At 42.2% G+C, this 23,474-nt stretch overlaps 1 protein-coding gene and 1 long non-coding RNA gene across 9 annotated transcripts in view; both read left to right on the forward strand.

Annotated features, from left to right (window-relative positions):
- The first annotated feature begins 11,400 nt into the window (after positions 1-11,400).
- On the forward strand, positions 11,401-20,731 carry LOC132382081 (uncharacterized). Of its 2 annotated transcripts, none has more exons than XR_009508198.1 (3): positions 11,401-11,629; positions 12,359-12,672; positions 17,330-19,613. It is a non-coding gene; the product is annotated as an uncharacterized LOC132382081 (long non-coding RNA). The 2 variants fall into 2 exon arrangements; XR_009508197.1 differs by lacking the exon at positions 17,330-19,613 and adding an exon at positions 20,324-20,731 and having other exon boundaries at positions 11,402-11,629.
- A 624-nt stretch (positions 20,732-21,355) lies between these two features.
- Positions 21,356-23,474, forward strand: part of clcnk (chloride channel K) — a 63,027-nt gene continuing 60,908 nt past the window's right edge. For 2 of the 7 annotated variants that reach the window (XM_059951935.1, XM_059951937.1), the window contains exon 1: positions 21,358-21,775. In XM_059951935.1, the coding sequence (XP_059807918.1) occupies positions 21,640-21,775 (136 nt within the window). In that variant the 5' untranslated portion in view covers positions 21,358-21,639. Of the gene's footprint in view, positions 21,776-23,474 lie in introns of all 7 variants that reach the window. The other 5 variants (XR_009508195.1, XM_059951934.1, XM_059951938.1 and 2 more) reach the window with 4 other exon arrangements.

Here is a 23,474-nt window from a genome sequence, read left to right on the forward strand (position 1 = left end):
TTTATGGACACACAATAACACAGCTTCCCCCTTTAAAGAAAAACAAACAGAATATTGTGTTCTCAAAACCCGCAAGAATCCTTTCCACCAAGATATTTACATTCTGTAGCTGGTCTCTTTTCTTCTTTTTTTCAAACTTTCCAACTTCAATTGTAATGAGCAAATATAGTCCCTTATCCACTCTTCACCTTTCAATCAGTCTCTGAGGCAGTTTAATGTTCCTTTTTGATCTGCTATTTGTTTTCACAGGTGCTTTGCTTTTATTTGATATGTTAATATTGGTGTCTTTCTGAGAACTCTGATTAACATGTTACTTTTTTACATCTGCTGGCCCCTTGGGTGCACCGACAAGTGAAGCATCACAGCTATAGGTTGGAGTTTGTGGTTGTAGATCCATGTGGTTTCCTAATCTTCTCTGTTCTATCAGGAGATACTGGAATGAAGATGACAATCATGTCAACATAGGCCTGTATATCAGCATTAATCTCTTGGTCAGCCTTTTCTCTCTTGTTGACCGTTTGAGACAAAGCATCAATGGCAAACATATATTTTCCCGGTGTGTAGATTATCTTCACATCATATTTCTGCAGCTTTATCCTCATGGGATGGTTATTCAGTGGTTTTGATATAACTGAGACCAGTGGTTTATAGTCTGTCTCCACTTTAAAAGTTTGCCCATAGATGTACTGGTGGAACCTTTTGCATGTATGTGTGCTGGTAAGAAGCTCTTTCTCTATCTGTGCATTCTTGGCTTCCGCATTTGTTAAAGCCCTTGGCACATAGGCCACAGGTTGCCATGTGTCGTCATGCTGCTGCAGTAGTACTGGTCCAAGGCCATGCCGGGGAGCATCAGTTGAGATCCTAGTACACCTTTCCAGATCATAAAACCTCAGCATGATTCTCAGCACCTCAGTTAGGATTCTTTGCAGCATCTGGAAACACTCTTCTTGCTTGTGAGACCAAATTCACTCATTTCGCTGCTCAAGGAGTGACCTAGGTGGTGCTGATGTGGTTGACAGTCGAGACATTAACTTAGCCAGGTAAGTCACCACCCCCAAAAATCATCTCACTTCTTCCTTGTTTTGTGTCCTCTCCATGTTGTCAATGGAAATCTGGCATCTTTCTTGGGTCAGACTTCACTCCCTCTTCTGAAATGACATTTCCTATGAAAGTCAGTGTCTTAACACCAAACTTGTATTTCTCTTTATTTAAGTTCAAATTCACATTCCGTGTCACATCAAGCACCTGTCTCAGTTGTGCATCATGTTCGTCCCTGGTGGACCCCCAGAAGATGATGTCATCTATCATGGTCTCGACACCAGGTACACTTTCAAAGATCATGTGGATGGTTTTATGGTAGACTTCTGGTGCTGGCAGGATCCCAAACGGTGGCCAAAGAAAGTAAGTTCTTCTTTGAGGTGTGTTAGAAGTACACAGTCTTGAACTTGCCTTATCAAGCTTCATCTAGAACCACTTGGCACCTGCAAACCGGGACATGATCTCCTCCCATGTGGGCAATATAAAATGCTCTCTCTAGATGGCTTTATTAAGATCTCTTGGGACTTGACATATTCACAGTACTCCATTTTCCTTCTGCACAATGACAAGTGAGCTCACCCAATCTGTTGGTTCTTCAATTTTCTGTATGACATTTATCCATTCCATGCATGGGAGTTCTTGCTTAAGTTTGTCTCTCAGTGCAAACAGAACTTTCCTGCATGCATGGACAACAGGGGCTGTTGTCTCATCTACATCAATTTTATGTACACCAGGTAAATTTCCGAGTCCCTCAAAGACATCTGCGTACTCTTCCATGAGCGTTGTGTGATCATCTTTGGTCTGTAAAGCCACTGTGAAATTTCTTTTCACTAGAGTGAGCTTTTCACATGCACTCAGACCTGATATTGGCTGTAATCTCTTTTCTACAATCACTATCTGTGACTTTAGGTGTTGCCCTTTTGTGCCTGAAGGTAACTATACTGCCTCCTTTTATTGGTACATTCTCTGCAGTGTAGCCTGTCACTTTTACCTTTACTGGTTAAACCCTTGCTCTTTACCTTGAGAGTCTTGCAGTCATCTATGGATAACAGATTCACTTGCACTCTATTGTCAAGCTCGAATGGAATTGTTGTCTCATTCACAGTCACTGGACTACCCATTCTGTTTTACCAGCAGCAGAAGTCTGTAGAGAATCTACACAGACTTCCTCCATTTCCTCAGCAACCGTGTGCACCTTTCTCTTGGTAGCCCCAGCTTTGCAGCACTTCGCTAAATGATTTTTCTTCCTACAATTACTGCAGGACTTTCCATAAGTAGGACATGGCTTATAAAAGGCTGTGCCTACCTCCACATTTGCTGTTTGAGCCTTCCTCTTTGTTTTACTGTTATTCTGGGAAGCACGTCATGCTCTGCCCCTCTGTTTTCACAGTATGCATTGTTGTGTCTGTCCTGTGCAGCTCCTTAGCTTGTGCTCGTGTGGTCTCTGCTGCCCTACATACACTCACAGTCTTTTCCAGCATCAATTCTTTTTCATGCAGTAGTCTTTCTCCAAGTTCATTATCTGAAGTTCTGCAAAATATTCTGTATCTAGTGATTTTCTCAAATCTCCAAATTCACGGGACTTATTTAGTATTTGAAGCACGGCTATGTATTGGTTGAAGCTAACACCTTGTTTTGGGTCACAGGAGAAAAAACTTACATCTCTGCAATGTAATGTTTATACATAGAAACAAAGAAAACATACAGCACAATACAGGCCTTTTGGCCCACAAAGCTGTGCCGAACATGTCCCTATCTTAGAACTACCTAGGCTATACCCATAGTCCTCTATTTTTCTAAGCTCCATGTAGCCATCCAGGTGTCTCTTAAAAGACCCTATCATTTCCGCCTCCACCAATGCTGCCTTGCACTCACAACTCTCTGCATAAAAAACTTACCACTGACATCTCCTTTGTACCTACTTCCAAGCACCTTAAAACTATGTCCTCTCGTGCTTGCATTTCAGGCCTGGGGAAAAGTCTCTGACTATCCACACGATCAATGCCTCTCATTATCTTGTACATCTCTATCAGGTCACCTCTCATCCTCTGTCACTCCAAGAAGAAAAGGCCAAGTTCACTCAACCTATTGTCATAAGGCATGCTCTCCAATCCAGGCAATATCCTTGTAAATCTTCTCTGCACCCTTTCTATGGTTTCCATGTCCTGACTGTAGTGAGTTGACCAGAATTGAACTTGGGACAAAGTACAAAATTTGTCATCAGAGTGTCCAACATAAAAGCAGTCTCATTAATTTGAGTCCTGATGAAGAATCTCGGCCCGAAACGTCGACAGTGCTTCTCCCTGTAGATGCTGCCTGGCCTGCTGTGTTCCACCAGCATTTTGTGTGTGTCATTAATTTGAAAGCCTCTTCACCAATTACGTGTAAAAAGTTAGACTCTTTCGAGTTTTCATTGGTCCCTCCCACTCTGCTAGCAGTTAAACATATATTGAGTTGCCTTTTGAAGCATTTTAGTTATCAGTCAGATTGCTGATAAACTGCAGGAGGGGAACTTAGTTTATCAACAAAGAGAACTTTCTGCTTCTCACCTGAATTTGTTGGTGAATCTGATGAACTTCGGGAACAACATGCTCTCTCGCCTCACTACCCCACTTCCCTCCGTCACTTGTTGCTAGCACATTTCGTACGTACGCAATCTCTTTCTCAGTCGTGCATGGCATTCATTTACTCTCCATGTTTAGACCTCAAATCAACTTCTGACTCCATGTTATGTTTGATCTTAATAAAGACAAACTTAGCATGGATTTATGCTAGAACATTTTATTGCTGAACCCCAGCTCAACACTGAGCGTGTGTGAACCCCCTCATGATTGTAGCTTCTGGTCCCGGATGAATCACCTGCGTTGCCCACTGGGAAATGGAGTTCTTTATTATAACACAGTATCATTCAAAAATTTGTTGTAATATTGAGTAACTCCTAACAATATTAAACCAAAATGTGTTGCGATACCAACAGAAATAATAGCTTACTCTATAGATTTATAGATGCAAAATTATGAAGGGTACAGATAGGGTAAATGCAAGCAGGCTTTGTCCATTGAGGTTGGACTAGAGGTCACAGGTTAAGGGTTATAAGTGAAATGGTTAAGGGGAACACGAGGGGAAATATCTTCACTCAGGGGGTGTGGAACAAGCTACCAGCACAAGTGGTGGATGTGAGTTTGATTTAAACATTTAGGAGAAGTTTGAATAAGGACATGGATGGGAGGGGGTGGAAGACTATGGTCCAGATGCAGGTTGATGGCACTGGGCAGGATAATGGACCAGATAGGCCAAATGACTTTTTTAACGCTGTAGTGCTCTATGTCTCTAAAATCTGTCAGTCCAGCAATCGTCATAGTCCTGAGTATGCCCAATTGTTAGATATTTTCTCCTTCACAGTTCACCAGTATTGAAACTAATCATCTACACTTTCAAAAGGATGTTTGTATTTCAATGTACAGATTGATACAGAAACCCATGTTTGTATATCTGCACAGATGTTTGACCTAGTGAGAAGCGAGATGTCTCTTTAGAGGTGAAGGGATTGCTGACTTGTCATGAGAAGGTAATTTTACTGTAGAGTCAGTCGGAGGTTCAACTCTTCCTCAAGGCCAGGAGATGATCCATGGTTTTCTACCAAAAGGTGAATAAAGCTAATCAAAATACCTGGGAATTTGCGGTTTCATTGATTGCTTCCAACGATTTTTGGTAAAGAGCGGGAGCTCTGCGTAAGCACCTGCATTTAGGCCTCTGAAGCCCCAGGGTCCAGTTGCTTAGTTTACTAGGAAAAGTTTCCAGCTAGATGGTCACAATAGGAGGAAGAGGTCACCAGTGGAAAACAAAGTGCTAAAGCAAATGATGTTATTTGCAGTTGTCCAGCTATTCCACTATTGAACTGCCCTCTCAAGTTGAAAGGTAATAATCCAAATTTTGAATCTGGAATTAAGTGATATCCGGTTACTAGTTATTATTTAAATTGTAAGTGATTGCTATTTTAAAGTTTTTAAACTTTACTAAAAGGAAAGGAGGAATTGCTGGGAAACATCTTTTTCCTCTTTTAATTTTTATGTGTTCACATTTCGCTAATTCTTTATACCATTTGTATCTAGGTACTATTAGAAACCAAATACTATTAGATTACTTAAAACAAACCATGGTAAAGGTCTAAAATATCTATCTAGGGATAGTAAAGACAGCCCTTCTTGCTACATCAGAGTTCCATTGGATTACGGTATTTATTAAAACTAATGTGCAAGAGATCATGCAGTGACATTACATGGGTTAGGATGAAATAATCGTGGTCAGTTCCCTACAGGGTGTCTGAGTGCCCGTCTCACACATGTATTTTCATTAATTGAATTGAGGGAAAAGTTGTGAAACCTTGGACAGAGATGCATTAAAATACTAATTTTCTTTCTACAAGTATATTTAAATTCGGAAGTTCATTCCAGTTTGAAAATTACAGCTACTTGGAACCTGTCATGGGCAATGTTGTGAAAAATCAATTTATTCTTGGGAAATAATGTAAAATGAGCTGCAAGATGCATTTTTGTTACCTCTGTATATAAAATAGTCTACAAATTGTAAAATCAAGGCTCAGGATCCATGCCAGTGATAATAAACCTGATTCTGACTCTGATTAATGACCATCAAATATGATTATTCCGATTATAGTTGAGAACATTAAGTTTGGTTCCTGTCATTTCAAAGGCCCATGTTTCAACCCCCAGCTCCTTCAGTCCTGAGTACGGTCAGAAATGTCAGATCTCACCTTCTGTCTCCTCAGATGCTGACTCATCTGCTTGAGTTCACCCAATCTTTTTTTGTTCTCCTTAGTTCAATTATGTTATTTATGCGTGCTCTTCTTCAGTTCACTTTTTTGGGATCCAGGCATCTGTGCCAAAGCCAACATTTATTGCCTGTCCATAATTGCCCCTTGAGGGAGTAGAAGTGAACTGCTAGCATTGAACTTCTGCAGATCTTCTGCTGAAGGCATTCCCATGCTGCTGTTGAGGAGGGAGTTTCCTGGATTTGTATCCAGAAGGACCGGTGACAGATTTCCAAGTCGGGATTATGTGCATCTTACAGGGGGGCCTGCAGTGATGGTCCGTACATACATCTGGAGCCTGTAGGCAGTTGAGGAAGGAATGTTAACCATGTTTCCTACCTGGATATGTAACTGCAGTGCATTTTATAGATAGTGAGCACTATAGCCACTGTGTGTCATTGTTGGAGAGTATGAATGGGAGGTTGATGAAGTGTCAAATTACAGGGCTGCTTTTGAGTGGGATCAAAGAGTTGATGGAGCTGTCACTAATCCATGCTTCATGTAATTTGGACCCTTCGCTCCTAAGTGGAGCAAAGGGCATCGATGACCTCCCATCTCCATCGTCCTCTGAAGGCGATGGTATGGTTGGAGCTTCTGGTGCCAGCGTAGCACACTCACAATTCACTAACCCTAACCCGTACATCTTGGAATTTGGGAGGAAACCAGAGCGCTTGGAGGAAATCCATGTTGTCACCATAAGAATATACAAACTCATTATCGACAGCAGTGGGAATGACTGAGGCCTCCGTTAGTCAGGGTTGGCCATGGATGTTGCACCCTAGATGTCTAGATATGTCAGCCCGGGCAGCACGATACGGAGAGCAAGCTGTTGCCGATGCAGCAAGCTCTCCCTCTCCACGCAACTGATGAACTCAAAACAGCGGCAGAGACCGATGCCGTTTAGCACCAGCAGCATCGCAGGAGTTGCCAGTCAGCGTTGAACTCAACGGGGGACGGTCTTAGGGACTCCAGCACTGGAGTTTCCCTTGGGGTTTACTCCCGAAGCCTCCCCCATGAGTGGGTATAGCCAAAAGGGAATAGAGAAGGGTAATCATGATAGGCATGCTCATAGAGACACCTAGAACAGAAACAGGCTTTTCAGACCACCAATTACAAATACAGATGCATTTGCACAAAGTCTACATTAAACCCATTGTCTTCATTCCCCCTGCATTCTCATCAATTACCCTCAGATTTTACCACTCACCTTCACACCAGGGCAATTTACTGTGACCAATGAACCTATCGACCCATCCATCATTGGGATGTGGGAGGAAACCAGAGCTCTGAGGAAACCATGTGGTCAGCTTTTCACAGTTTTCTTTTCCTTTCATTTTTCTATTTCTGATTGTGTCTTGCTCATTTCCCATTCCACACACGAAGAGCTTGAGCAGTTCAGATCCAAGTTAAGCTCTTTGCTGCCACGTTATAATATTCTGGTTCAACCTCTCAGAGCAATTCCTTTTGTTCCAACCCTCCCACAGCCTCTGTTGCTTTTACTGCTCATTTTCACTCTTTACCCCAGTTCTGATGAGCGAACCAGATCTGAGAACGTTGTGAGCTTCTCTATTCACAGATGCTACTTCATTGCCGAGTGCACCTAACAATTTCTGGTGTTTATTTTTCAGACTTCCAGCCTCAGTTTGATCCTTGCATCATTGACAAGCTTGACACCAAACTCCCAAAACGAACTCTCAATTCTGATCTCAGTCACATAACCAGATTACCACACAGACAGAGCAGGGCAAAAAAATCTAAGAGTATGGTCAATACTCCCTTGAAGAAGTGAAGCACCTTCATTGACTTCTGACAACTCCTGGCCCCGATGACTTAAAATGGAGAAAGGGCATTCAGGATAGGGTATCAAGAGCCTTGAGTTCATGAATGTCAGCATCCAGTGTAAATGGCAGTAGAAAAGGACCATCTCATAAACTACCTTCTGCCCTGTTGGTGGAATTGTCTCGGGCTCCCACTTTGTAGTCATTGACTACCTCAAACCCACAAACCGGGGTGGATGTAAGCCATCCTGGATCCTGAGGGACAGTCTAAGACATGATGGAATATACCTATAGCTTCTCATATTCCATATTGGAACAGATGCATAAGTAAGTTTACTTATACCTCAAGATTGGAAGTCTCATCTCATTTTCTTTTGTATAAATGTTCATCACTGGATTTTTAGAATTGAGTAAGACAATTAGCTTGGGTCTTAGCTTCATCAGTCTGGAGATCTCCTAACATGATGTGTCTTTGCAGCCTCCAATTGTTTAATTAATGATTTTGGGTTTTCACTTCTGCATCAATTTACTTGTTGTCCAAGGAGAATCTTCTGATATCTCAAAAGAAGCCTTTCTTGTTCTGGAAAGGTGTCCACTGATTCTGTTCCAGCACTTTAAAGTAATAATCTGGTTAATTTTTTTAATTCTTTAATAGTTTCTGTTAACTCATGAGCTTGACACTGAGATTTTGATTAAGTTCTTCCCACTGGGTCACTAATTGTTTGTGTTTCTTTAAGTTTTCCCTCGGTTTTCAGGAAACCATGCATTAGATTTGTTGGCGAATCTCTGATGGATCACATACTTCTTGCATTTATAATTTTTAATGATATCCACGTGCAAGTATATGCAATGCAAATGGCTTTCCAACAACGAGCTCGTAGGTAAAGTTCATCTCAATAATACCGCCTGTAGGGATTGCTCTTGAAACCTACTGTCATTTAATCCCCCATGCTGTAGCTACTTTTGTATCCAATACACTTGCAGAACAAGTAAATACTGAAACCTACCATCAATAAATTTTCTTCTAAGAAATACAGTAATGCACAAGTGAAGTTATGTTTTCATTTGAAGACTTGGCATTCCCCTTGACTGGGGCAGAAATTGGTAGGACATCTGGAAATAATTTGGAAAATGTGTCCCTTGGGTGGTTGATGGTTGGGTTGGGTTGTCTCCAATCTTGGCCATTTACTTGCAAATGATCCATCCTCATATGAGGAGACATTGTGTTGGTTGTGGTGGTGTCCTCTGAATGCTTGGCTTGTATATACTTTTTAACCAGCTGATTGGACGGCATTTCAGAAACCCAGTTGTGATGTGGGGAGGAGATCTCATTGCTGATTGGTTGTGTGGCGAACCTCAAGGGTTGTGGTCTGGAATTTGCCCTCACCGGCTCATAAATAGGATCTAGGTCTGAATGTTGTTTGCAGAAAACCACGCTTCTAGGAATTCTCTTGCCTCCCGCACGCTTTGCTTGCGCCACGACTTTGACTGATACCCAGTCAAATTTGTATCCCTCTTGATCTTTGTGGGTAGAGACTAGGGAGAGTTGGTCAGGCTGCTTCACAGCCAGTTGACGTTTGTGGATCCTTGTGGATAGTTTTCTCCCAGTTTGGCTGACGTAACATTTCCCACATTGGATTTTATAGGCCACATTGGTCTTGTCTACCAGCTTGGTTTGCCTTTTTGGTCTGCAAAGTACACTCCTCGACACTGCTGTTGGCTTATGAATGGCCAAAATTCTATGTTCTTGAAGCAGTCGGATTTCTTCTACTCTGTTTATGATCATGACTGCACCATAAGGAAGCCTCTTCTATTTTCTAAGTGCAAGATACTGTTTGTGATGGAACTCTTGCTATCATTTTAAGTATAATGAATCTCCTTCAATGTGTCTATTCACTGACCGTTTTAATAGAAGATGGAACGTATCCTGTGGGTTGGAAATAGCTCACGAGAACATCAGCATCATACAGAATATAGAAGATTTTTGGGTCTCCTTTGCCCCCTGTTCCACTTTAGAACTGAACTCTGCTCTCCCAGATACAATGGATAGCTGCTCTTTTATTATTTCAAAAATGAACTTTATTTATAGAAGTTATACAGGAAATGCAATAGCAGTGCATTCACTATCATTTGGTCTGTTCATTCATAGAGATTTTGGGTCTATACAGTTGTAGTGTTAGCACATTCTGTGCACGAGGCACTATTGTGGCCTCTAAAGAAAACCAAGTTCTTTTAGAGGCATTGACCCAGGACTTATCTTGTCAATGTGTGCATTGCTATGCCATCTCCAGAAAAGGATGACCCTGGGGTGTTACAATTCTGTTTCCCCTCCTCACACCTCCCAGCGATGATTCTCGCAACTTTTCACAATTGCAGTTCGCCTCCTCTAGAACCACACGGCTCCAAAGGAACCTACTACCCTCCCCGCCACTGAGCACCTCTACACAAAGTGTTGCAGGAAAGCAGCATCCATCATCAGGGACCCCTAACGCCCAGGTCAGGCTCTCTTCTCGCTGCTGCCATCAGGGAGGAGGTACAGGAGCCTTAGGACTTGCACCACCAGGTTCAGCAATAGTTATGACCCCCAAACCACCAGGCCCTTGAACCAAAGGGGATAACTTCACTCAACTTCACTTGCCCCATCACCGAAATGTTCCCACAACCTAAGGATTCGCTTTCAAGGACATTCCATGTCGTGTTCTCAATATTTATTGCTGATCTATTTATTATTATTATTCCTTTCTTTTTGTACTTTCAGGGTTTGTGGTCTTTTACACACTGGTTGAATGCCCAAGGTGGCGCAGTCTTTCGTTGATTCTATTATGATCATTATTCTGTTATGGATTTATTGAGTATGTCCGCAAAAAATGGTTCTCAGGATTGTATATGGTGACATATATGCACTTTGAACTTTGAAGTCCAGGAATATAAATCAATTTAATCAGTTACTGTGAGATGCAAGGTGATGATTTTGTTTCACCTCCCTTAATTTGACTTATCTTTATGTAATAAGGTAAATAATCAACCCCCTATGCTTTCACACACTCCCCTCCCCTGGATCATCTTTATTGGACTAAGTTGACCTAAATGCCAGGTAACCTCCAGCATCAAAACTTTCAGAGTCTAACAACACGTCCAGTAGACCTGCACCAGTTACGGCTTCCTGAGATGACACCATACCCTCGTCAACTCTTACTACAAGGCTTTTGCACAGTAGGGGAATTAAGGGTTATGGGGAAAAGGCAGGCAGGCGGAGATGAGGCCATGGCCAGATCAGCCGTGATCTTATTGAATGGTGGAGCAGGCTCGATGGGCCAGATGGCCGACTCCTGCCCCTATTTCTCATGTTTTTATGTTCTTACAAACTGCATGCTGATTGCCAGGAGGGGCTAAAAAATCACTCAGTGCATTTTGCAATGGTGACCCGTGATGGCAATCGTGTATCCGATTTAACCTGGACAAGAATCTGCATGCACCGCCTCCACCGACTTCACCCAGTCCCCGCAACTTCCTTCCCTGAGCCAGACCTTGAGAAGTTTACCCTTCGCTATAGAGTCACAGATTCAAGGAGTAACACAGCTTGAAAAAGGTGAAAGTTCTCACAACGTGTCATCTTGCCTGGAGCACAATGCAGTTTCTGCTCCCATTTAATTTGTATTTTAAATAGTTTAATGATTAATTCTCCTTTTTATCATTCCAAACACTGTTACGCTTCATTGAAGTTGAGTGCCTCCGAGCACATTTCCTTCATATCCTGCAAACAACCTTGACTCCTAAGGGTAAATTGCTTTCAGGGTTGATAATTTTGTTACATGAGCTTCTAACTCACAGCCCTGGAGACCTGGCCTCGGGTGCAGTCTGTATGGAGCTTACGTATTCTCTGTGACCACGTGGTTTCCTCAGAGCTCTGGTTTCCTCCCACATCCCAATGATGGATGGGTCGATAGGTTCATTGGTCACAGTAAATTGCCCTGGTGTGAAGGTGAGTGGTAAAATCTGAGGGTAACTGATGAGAATGCAGGGGGAATGAAGACAATGGGATTAATGTAGACTTTGTGCACATGCATCTGTGTTTGTATTTGGTGGCCTGAAAAGCCTGTTTCTGTTCTAGGTGTCTCTATGAGCATGCCTATCATGATTACCCTTCTCTATTCCCTTTTGGCTATACCCACTCATGGGGGAGGCTTCGGGAGTAAACCCCAAGGGAAACTCCAGTGCTGGAGTCCCTAAGGCCGTCCCCCGTTGAGTCCCCCGTTTAGCTAGTGCTAAACGGTATCGGTCTCTGCCGCTGTTTTGAGTTCATCAGTTGCGTGGAGAGGGAGAGCTTGCTGCATCGGCAAAGGCTTGCTCTCCGTATCGTGCTGCCCGGGCTGACATATCTAGACATCTAGGGCGCAACATCCATGGCCAACCCTGACTAACGGAGGCCTCAGTCATTCCCACTGCTGTCGATAATGAGTTTGTATATTCTTATGGTGACAACATGGATTTCCTCCAAGCGCTCTGGTTTCCTCCCAAATTCCAAGATGTACGGGTTAGGGTTAGTAAATTATGAGCGTGCTACGCTGGCGCTGGAAGCACGGTGGCACCTATGAGCTGCCCCCAGCTCATCCTTAGATTGTGTTGGCCGTTGATGTAGATTACACATTTTACTCTATGTTTCAATGTATATGTGGTGAGCTAATCTTCTCTAATCTTCTGTCTCCCTTAGGTTGAACTCTTCAGAGGCTTACAGAGCACAAGAAAACCATTCATCCTACCAGATAAGGAAACTAATATTCTCAGATCCATCTAAAACATTGACACCAACTCATGGGAATCCCTGGCCCTTCTTCGTGCTGACTTCTTTACACCACCCACCATTTACAACACATGGGAAGATCCTCAAATGGAGAAGTACTTAGGATGATACTGAGAAGCTGTGCAAGAGGACCACTTGGAGTCCAGCAAAGGGGGTAGAAGGAGCGCCCTGCATCCCAAACTGTTCATGCACTGTCCCTGCCAGACACCTCCAGTTCTACAACGGTAAGCTTTTGATGGTGTATCTGATCTTCTAGAACTGAAGGGGGAACAAGTTTTCCTCAGCCTCAGGGGATGAACAACAACGAAGAAGATTCCCTGGGTCTTGCTTCACATGCTTATAGATAATAAGACATCATATCCTCAGATACTCACCCTGTTTTTGCCTCAAAAACCTACTTTAAAAAAAACATTTGATTTCGCATTTCATCTTCTTTGTCCTTTTGCACTCCTGCATGGGAGCCATTTTTTGTCACCTGCCCTATGAAACACCGAGATGCTGTCCTGCATTTGAGAAATGCTGCAGGGAAGTAATCTGTTTACTAAAACGAAGCTGGAAGTGATTGCTTCAGTAGTGAGAATGACTTGTATTGGCATAGCACCTACCAGTTTCCTCTCAGGACATCTAAAGTGCTTCATAATTAGTGCTGATTATGGGATGTAAATTGGCCAGTTACACACGCTGGGTTCCCAGAGCCGACACTTCAGTAGCGAGCAGATTTTCTGACTCAAACTTGTTGAAAGAAATATATCACACAGCACGCCAACACTCAGTCTTTCTTCAAGTGGAGCCATGTGACCTCTAGTGTCCACACAAGATGGTAAACAGAACCTCAGTTTAATCTAAGACAGAAGAGGTCTACCAAGATGCAGCCCAGATTAGAAGGAGACAATTAACTTGGGTTGTTTAATCTGGAGCAGTGGAATTTGAGGAGAGACCTACCTCATAAGGCTTAAGACATAGGAGCAGAATTAGGTCTGTTTGCCCTATTTATTATTCCTCCCAAACCCATTCTCTCCTTCTCCCCATAACCTTTGACACCATTAATAATCAAGAACCTATCAGCCTCTGCTCTAAACATATCCAATGGCTTGGCCTCCTCAGCCTTCTGCGACAATGAATTCCACAATTTCACCACCCAAGTTTATAGAATTGTGAGAGGCAGAGAAAAAGTAGATGGCTGGTATCCCAGGGTCAAAATGTTTAATACTAGAGGGCATGCATTTCAGGTGTGGGTGCAAATTGGAAGGAGATGTGTGAGGCAAGCTCTTTTAGACTGAGGGTGAGAGGTGTCTGGAATACACTGCCAGATATGGTAATAGAAATAAATATGATAGAAATTATATGATGAAAGTGCGGAAAATGGAGGTCTGTGGACAGTCTGTAGGCAGAAGGGATTACTTGAATTAGGCATTTAATTATTAGTTTAATTAGATTGGCATAAAATTGTGGGTTGAAGACCCTGTTCTTGTGCAGTGCTGTTGTGTTCTATACGTCAGGATCCCATTGGGGTCCCAGCCTAGAGCTTTGTGCGAATGAATCTGGAGGGGATCTTGAACCTATAAATTACAGGTGTGTGTGTGAGAGAGGGAGACAGAGAGGGAAATAAACTTCTATAGGGGTGTAGGGGAGAGTATACTGATTGGTTGCATCTCAGCCTGGTATGGAAGCACCAATGCCTTCGTCCGGAAAAGTCCACAAAAAGTAGTGGATACGATGGGTAAAATACTCCCTATCATTGAGCACATCTACTCAGAACACTGTCGCAGGAAAGCAGCATCCATCATCAAGGACTCTTAGCATCTCTCTTCTCTCTGCTGTCATCAGGAAGAAGGTACAAGAGCCCCAGGACTCACACCACCAGGTTCAGGAACAGTCATTACTCCTCAGCCATCAAGCTCTTGAACCAGAGGGGATAACTTCACTCATCCCATCACTGTTCCCACTAAACTGGACTCACTTTCAAAAACTCTTCATCTCATGTTCTCGAGATTTGTTGATTATTCATTTATTATTGTTATTTCTTTCTCTCTCTCTCTCTCTCTCTCTCTCTCTCTCTCTCTTTATATTTGCACAGTTTGTTGTATTTTCTTGCAAACTGGTTGTCCACCCTGTTGGGTGTGGTCTTTCATTGATTTTGTTGTTTTTCTTGTATTCGCTGTGAATGCCTGCAAGAAAATGAATCTCAGGGTTGTACATGTACTTTGATGGTAAATTTACTTTGAGCTTCGTGTGTATGTGTGTGAGAGAGGCAGAGTTGCCAGCTGACCCCGAGCCATGTGAATTGTTTTCCTTTGTGTCCGATCTCCCACTGAGTCCACTGATGAGTCTGGGCTGTGATGGGAAAGTGCTCACTTGAGGACAATCACCAGCACAAGTAAGACCAATAAGGTGGGAGCTGCTTGTTTGTATGCCTGATGTTTGTCCTTTGGATCTCAGAACCTCATGGCCTCAAGAGTAACCAAGTGGGCCAAGCAGAAGAGGTGCCATTGAGATGACTGGCTGTGCTTTCCCAAAGATTAATACTGAAAACCATTTACTGCATACTTCTGTCTTTTAACTTCCCACTTCTTCCACAACATTCCCAGCTCTCTGGAGGAGAAACCTCAGGAGCTCCCCTTTAAGGACCACACAAGCGGTGCTTTCTGACTGCAGCCAGGTCATTTTGCTCCTGCCCTTGATTCTGGGAATGGGACAGGGTTTCAGAATGTCTGTGGAAGACCACCTGCTCCTGATGGACTTGATGCCAAGTGGAAAAGATTATAAAAAATTTCAAGTGAGTGTCAAGACAAGGGTAGAGGAAGAAGTCTTGGTGTAGATTTGAATTCTTCACCTTGGATTCACCTGGAGAAGACTACAGCTTGTTGTTCATATATCAAACTGTCATTATAGAGTCATAGAGGTATACAGCACCCAAACACACCCCTTGGCATGACTTGTCCAGACTGAACAAGATGTCCTCCTGAGGTGCTCCTATTTGCTTGCATTTGGCCCGTATCCATTCAAACCTTTCCAATCCATGTACTTACCCAAATGTCTTTTTAATATTGTAATTGTGCCCATCTCCAGCAGCTCATTCCATGCACTCTCAGATCTCCACTCACCCTAAGCCTAAGCCTCTGTTTTTAGATTTCCCTACCCCAGGAAAATGGCTGTTCTTTAATTACTTAACATCAACACGTTATCAAGTCATCCATTTACTAATTTGAATAGATCATGGGGGTTTTAAGGTGCAGATTTTAACAAAGTTGTGCGCAGTGACAGTAGGGCCTAAATTGAGAACTGACGTTGAACAGAATGACATTGCTGTGTCATGATAGTATTTAGGGATCAATGTTTCAAAACTGCATTATAGGAGCTTTGTATGGAAGGACCTTGTGAAAGGCATCACTGCTGGGTTCAGTCATTGGCAGCTGGTGTTGTCAGCTTTTTAAGTGAAATACCAGCTGGTGTTGTCACAATAAACTTTTAGATTATCCATCACGCAGCATCTACCCTTGTCTCCACTATACCTCATCCGACTTCTAAACAAAAGGCTGATTCATATTGACACTTCCAGCCAAGGCTGTCCAGGTCTGAGAAACGTTTATGTGATTTTGATGTAGTAAATATTGAAGGCCCTGAACAGATTAGCTAATGGGATCCAGAGAAAGGACATATCCTTGAGTTAGAGGGATGGCAATCTTGCTTTATCACAGAATGTGACCGTTGTCATATTTGTATCATCGTGCCTAATAATTAGGAATGGTAAAAAGATCAGATACTCGGCTTAGCTCAGAACCGATGCCTAGAAAATCAGTCCTGTGCTGTTGGATGGGCATTGGGATGTTTGGGAAGTTTAACAGCTTCAAGGTTCAAAGTAAATTATTATCAAAGTACCATATGTCACATCCCTGAGATTCATTTTCTTGAGGGAATACTCAATAAATCCATAGAATAATGACCATAAGAGAATAAACAAAAAGACCACACCAACTTGGGTGTTCAACCAGTGTGCAAAACTGTACAAATCTAAAAATAAATAAATAAATAAATAAATAGCTAGATAGATAAATAAATAATGAATAAATAAGCAATAAGTATTGGAAACATGTGATGAAGAGTCCTTGAACATGAGACCATTGGTGGTGGGAACATTTCAATGATGGAGCAACTGAATTTAAGTGAAGTTATCCCCTTTGATTCAGGAGCCTGATGGTTGAGGGATAATAGCTGTTTCTGAACCTGGTGGTGTGAGTCCTGAAGCTCCTGTACCTTCTTCCTGATGGCGTCAGCTAGAAGAGAGCATGACCTGGGTGGTGGGGGTCCCTGATGATGGATAATGCTTTCCTGCAACAGCATTTTGTGTAGATGCACTCAACGATGGGGAGCTTGCCAATGAAGAGCCATGAAGAGCTTCAAAAGAGAACAGAGCTTCTTTCCAAATGTCTATGCATAATAATTGAACAAAATTCTATCAATTATCTTGAACTTACAAGCTTTATCCATTGCAACTAGCTCAGATTTCTTCATCATCTTGCACTGTTACTTAATTAAGGAGTCTCACCATCTGGGATGTGCCCTCTTCTCATTATTACAGTCAGGAGGAGGTGCATATAGGAGCCTGAAGACCCATGTTCAATGGTTTAGCACTGATTTCTTTCTCTCTGCCATCAGATTTCTAAACAGTCCATGAATCCAAGAACACAACGCTGCCCATCCCTCTTTTGCACTATTTATTTATTTGTAGCTTATAGTAATTTTTATGTCTTACACAGAACAACAGATTTCACAACAAATGTCAATGATATAAACTTGATTTTGATTCTGATTCTGAATTTGTGATGGTTCCATTCCACTTCATCTCATTATTTTAATGCTTTATTCTTTTAAACTAATCAGTAAACTCCAAGACCTGGGCCTCAATACCCCTTTGTGTAATTGGATTTCCTCACTTTAGACTCTGAAACCTGCCCTGGACCTTTCATATAAATACAATTGCGAAGAAAGAGAAACAGTGCCTCTACTTCTCCAGGAGTCTGCAGAGTTTTGGCATATCATCAAAAACCTTGACAAACTTCTGTAGACATGTGGTGGAAAGTGTGCTGACTGGCTGCATTATGGCCTGGTATGGGAACACCAAAATCTTTGAGTGGAAAATCTTATAAAAGGTAGTGGATTCAGCCCAGTTCATCATGAGTAAAACCCTCCCAACCATTGAGAACATCTATATGAAATGTTGCCATAGAAAAGCAGCATCCATCATCAAAGATCCTCACCACCCAGGCCGTGCTCTTTTCTCGCTGCTGCCATCAGGCAGAAGGTGCAGGTGCCTCAGGACTCACACCACCAGGTTCAAGAACTGTTACTACCTCTCAACCATCAGACTCTTGAGCAAAAGGGGATAGATGCATTCATTTAAGGACTCATTTATCTTGTTATTTCATGCTTATTATTTATTGATATTTGCAGTTTATATATTGTATAATATTGTATACAGTTTACAATTCTTGAAGCTTACAGTTTACAGATCCTGTTTACAGTTACTGTTCTATAGATTTGCTGAGTATGCCCACAGGAAAAAGAATCTCAGGGTTGTATGTGGTGACATGTATGTATTCCGATAATAAACTTTAGTTTGCACTTTTAATTAATATCAAATACGTTCTATTAATTACTTTTTTTAATTGGCATGAAATATTTTTTGCACCTCTTGCTATTTTCTGCTTCTATGAATCTTTAAAAAATGAATTCACAATAACGTCCCATTGTTCTTCTGCAGTGCTCAATTCAAGTCCTAGTGAAGGGTCTTGACCGAAAACATCAACTGTTCATTTTTCTCAATAGATGCTGCCTGACCTGCTGAATTCCTTTCTATTTTGGTCCAGATTTCCAGCATCTGCAGTGTCTCCATTGTTGTTCAAGATCTGGAATGATTATCATATGGAGTGCTTTCTTTCAGTCATAGAACATAGAGCAAAGTACAGAGACCTAGAGCTATGATATCATGCTGATATTTGTAAATATACTCCAGAATTAATCTGACCCTTCCTTCCTACAAAGTCCCCTATATATCCATGTATATTATCTAAGAAACTCTTTAATGCCCCTATTGTTTCAGCTGCTACTATCACCTCTGGCAGTGCATTCCAAGCACCTACAACTCCTAGAGTGAAAAGCCTAGCTCTGCCATCTCCTCTAAATGTTCCTCCACTCACCTTTAACAGATGTGCTCTGGTTTTGCCCTGGGGTCAAGGAGCTGGCTGCCCACTCTTTCTATGCCTTTCATCATCTTGTACACCTCTCTCATCCTCCTTCGTTCCAAAGAGAAGAGTCCTAGCTCTCTCAACCTTTGCTCATTAGACATGTTCTCCAATCCAGGCACTGACCTGGTAATTTATGGTAATTTATTTATAAAGTTTTCGCATCCTTCTTATAATGAGGTGACCAGAACTGAACACAATAATCTAAGTGTGGTCTAACCAGAGAGTTATAGAGCTGCAGCATTACCACAAAGTTCTTGAACTCATTTCCGTGACTAATGAAAGCCATCACACCATACGCCTTTCTTAACCACCCTATCAATCTGTGCAGCAACTTTGAAGGATCTCTGGACTTGGACTTTAAGATCCCTTCATTCCTCCAAACTGCTGAAAATCCTGCCAGTAAACTTGTACTCTGCCTTCATGTTTAATTTTCCAACTTCGCTTCACACTTCACACTTTTTTGAATTGAACTCCATTTGCCACTTCTCCGCCCGACTCTGCATCCTGGTTACATTCTGTTGTAACCTATGACGATCTTTGATACAACACCACCAGCCTTTGTGAGTGAGTGAGTGGGGCCTCCGTTGGCCACAGTTGACCATGGATGTTGTGCACTAGTCATCTAGATACACGAGCCTGGGCAGTACGATATGGAGAGCAAGCTGTTGCCCATATGCAGCAAGCTCCCCCTCTCCACGCATCTGATGAACCCAAAAGAACGGCAGAAACTGATAAAGTTTGGCACCAGCAGTGTCGCAGGGTTGCCAGTCAGCGTTGAACTCAATGTGGGACTCCAGCGCTGGATTTTTCCCTCGGGGTTTACTCCTGAAGCTTTCTCCATGAGTAGGTATAGCCACAAGGCAGCAGAGCTTTGAGATCAGTTTTCCTTCTTCTAGATGAGCTGCCAAACACGGCTGATGTGCCCCATCTTCCCGAAGGGACTGGTTTTAAGGTGCCAGTAACCCACTTCTGCCCCTTCTCCTGCCAATAGAAACTGTTCCACCAGGCTTAGGCTAGGAGCTGGACTTGGCTATCAGGGGCTATTCCAGGCACACATCATTGGGAGTATTTAATAGGTGGTGGGAGCTGGTCCCCATTACCACCCCTGGCTATAACAACGTTAAGGAACCAGTCTTTATATCATCTGAAAATTTACTAACCTACCTTTCCACCTTCCTCATTCAAGTCATTTATAAAAATCACTAAGAACAGGGGTCCCCGAACAGATCCCTGCAGAATACCACCAGTCACAGACTCTCTCTCTGCCACCACCCTCTGCCTTCTGTGGGCAAACCAATTCCCAATCTGTCAGTCAGGTTTCTATGGGTCCCTTGACTCATTACTTTCTGAATGCATCTGTGCAGATTTGGTCATGAAATTTGGTCCCTATAAAGCTATCTCATTAAGTACTTGCTGCACTATGATGAAATTATTACAGTATTTTGTCATCTAAATTTCCTGTCCTTGCTACAGTCCAATTACAGTGGAAACAGCTAATCTTGCATTTCCTAGTCCGTCATCCTAAAGCAATGTAAATCACTGAGTCATAGACTCTTAATGCACAAAACTAAGTATACAGCTGTTTTAATCCTTCACTAATTCTATTTCATTATTCCCATATTCCCGACAGATTCTACCACTCCCTGGGGCAATTCCCAGTGCCAATTAACCTATAAACATGCAGGTCTTCAGAACGTAGAAGGAAACTGGAGCAAGCAGGGAAAACCCATTTGCTCACAGGGAGAACGTACAGTCTCGTACAAACAGCACCCGAGGTCAGGACTGAACCTGAGTCATTGGAGGTGTGGCATATCAACTCTACTGATGGTGGTTGCATTCAATTCTTCTCCATTTTCAGTTGACTAATTCATGTTCCTTCCTGGGCAACCCTCTGGTGAGAAAGTGGAATGGCACAAGTAAGTTATTGCTGGATCAGGCACATTGCTTAGGAGAAGCAAATCGCAAACACGAGGAAGTCTGCAGATGCTGAAAATCCAGAGCAACGCACACAAGATGCTGGAGGAGTTCAGCAGGTCAGGTAGCGTCTATGGAAAAGAGTATAAACAGTTGATGTTATGGGCCGAGACCCTTCATCAGGACTGAAATGGAAGGGGGAAGTCACCAGAATAGGAAGGTGGTGGGAGGGGAAGGAGAGCTAGCTGTAACCCCGGGTGTAGAATCAGGGACATGCAGAATCTCTCAGATCTATGTGTAGTAGTATCCAAGCCCTGGATCACTAGGCCTCTTACCTTTTGGACCATTTTCCCATGTGAGACCTTATCAAGGTCCCAGTCAACCATACTGCCCACATCAGCCTCGTCACTTCCTTGAAAAATTCATTCAGATTAGCTGACAGGACCTTCCATTGATCAGCAAGGGTATCAAAGACAGGTAAATGGTAAATCTACAAGTCCATCATGATTGAATGAATCAGCTTCGAAGCTCTGACGGGTCTGTTCCAGCTCCTATGTTTTTTTATGAGTACTTTAAGAAGAAATGTGCAAAATATCACATGAGATTCTAATTTCAACGAAGGCCACAAATTGCCCGAAGAAGCAATGTGTTAATATTTAGTAATGACGTCGTTCTAACGACGAATAGACATCCATGTGATCAGTGGAGGTTTGTCTACACAGTGGGCTTCTTCAGCCACTTTATTTTTTGAAAAGTCTTTGGCTGTTCCAAGGAACGTACAAGGGCAGGTTATGACTGTAAATGTTTTGTGTTCTCTGTGGGAGGTGTGGTTTTGGGCTTGAGGGTGGGCAGGCATTTTCATCGTTTAAACCAGGTGTACCCAGGCAAGAGACTGTTAGCAAAGGAATGCTTGTGTGTGTATACCTGTGTATATGCCTCTGTGTGTGTGTGTGCGTGTGTGCATACGCACCTGTATGTTGGGGCTGAAGGTGGTTAGGATTAGTGGTAGGTGGGGGTATAAATGATACAGAAATGTTTAAAAGTCTTATGTGTGCAATGGATGAAGAATGGGGAGGAGAGAAAGCTTCCAGCCCAGGAGCAGAAGAAAATTCTCCTCTGCAGCAAAAGCCACAGAGACCCTGTCCAAAGACAAGGCACCGTCTAACAGGTAAATAAGATTAGCCTGCTGAATAAACTTGCAGTTTTAAAAGTAGTTCTATCTGTTTCAGCATGTAGCATACAGACATCTTAAGCGTTGGATAAGATCGTGTTAAATACAAAATATATGCACAAATCCTGGCTTCCAAGAAGAAGTAACTTTTTCAGTATTTTTTACTTGTTTAATGTGAGAGGCCGTTAAACCCGAAGAATCTGCTCAGCTATCAAGTATCGGTCAGTGATGTTGCCTGTGAAAATATCAAGTCTGCCATAAGACGTCTTTGAATTTTAACAATCTATAACAATGATTTATGGTTTCATAAATATTTATTCAGCTCTGAATTGAAGTTCTGTTGTCATAATGATGCTGGTAATATCACGATTTTTACAGGTGAATGGTAATTGTTTCAATTTCTTTAATTATTATTATTTATATTAATTACTTTAATTATTAATTTGTTTTGTCATTCTGAGTAAATATTCAAATTTCCAGCAGCTTGCTGTGTTCAGTGTTCTCCCAAACTGCAAAGCCTTCTGTAGGTTGAATAAGTTTTAACAGGGTGACACCAGGAGTATCATAAACTGATTGACTATTAGGTTGAATTGAAGCATTGGGAGAATGCAATGTTTTGTAATATAGAAAGGAACTAAAGGATTAATTAAATTTTAATTTCAGTGTATCAGGATAGTTACATGGAAATAAAAATCGTATATTAATCACCTCGGTTTAATTACAATATAGACCATTTGACCCCTCATGACTGTTTCACCATTCAATAAGGCAATGCCTCTCTCAAATAGTCATTTGACTACATTTTCTCAGGAGATTTGCCTCAGACAGCCCACTTCCATCTCCTGCCCAAGGTTCACAATCTGGGAAGAAACTGTTTCAGCTTGCCACCCCTATCTCTAGTACATCCTTCCTTAGGAAGAGAGACTCGAGCGCATCTAGTATTTCAGACGTTGCCTCACCAACCCCTATATAATTAGACCCCAGGATGCCTTTGTTAAGCACAACCCATAAAGACATCAACTTTAAATCATCAGCAAATCTGGGTATGTTAGACTTGGTTCCATCATACATAGATATGAAAAGCCAGGATCCAACGCTGGTCACTTCAATACTACACTGGTTAACATCTCCCAGCCCCAGTATAATCAGTTCTCTGGTTACTCTCCATTAACCAGACCTTAATCCATACCAAACTATTCCCTTCATTCCTGTGGGCTTACTTTTGTCTTAATCCTCTTGTGCAGCTCTTTATCAAATACACTCCATCTAACAGTGGCATTGCATTTACTACCTTCAGGTCTGTGGGAGACATTGTTTCCATGGCTGCCTCTTTTTCCAAACCTTGGGATGAAGTTTTTCAGGTCCTGAAGATTTATTGGTGTTCAGTCCTATTAGTTTCTCCAATACTTGCTTTTATTAATTCTGCTTTCATCTTCTCATCGACTAGTCTGGAGTTCTCCATAATTTCTGGGAGATTCCCTACGTGCAGATGTTTGTTTAATTTCTCTGTGCTGTCCTTGTTCAGAATCAGATCAAGTTTAATGTCACCGGCATATGTCGTGAAATTTGTTGTCTTTGCAGCAGCAGTACTAGAAATCTGCAGCACATTACAGGCCCTTCGGCCCACAATGTCGTGCTGACCATGTGACCTACTCTAGAAACTGCCCAGAGTTTCCTGAGTGCATTGCCCTCTAGT

This window comes from Hypanus sabinus, chromosome 27 (assembly GCF_030144855.1).
Source record: "Hypanus sabinus isolate sHypSab1 chromosome 27, sHypSab1.hap1, whole genome shotgun sequence".
NCBI lineage: Eukaryota > Metazoa > Chordata > Chondrichthyes > Myliobatiformes > Dasyatidae > Hypanus > Hypanus sabinus.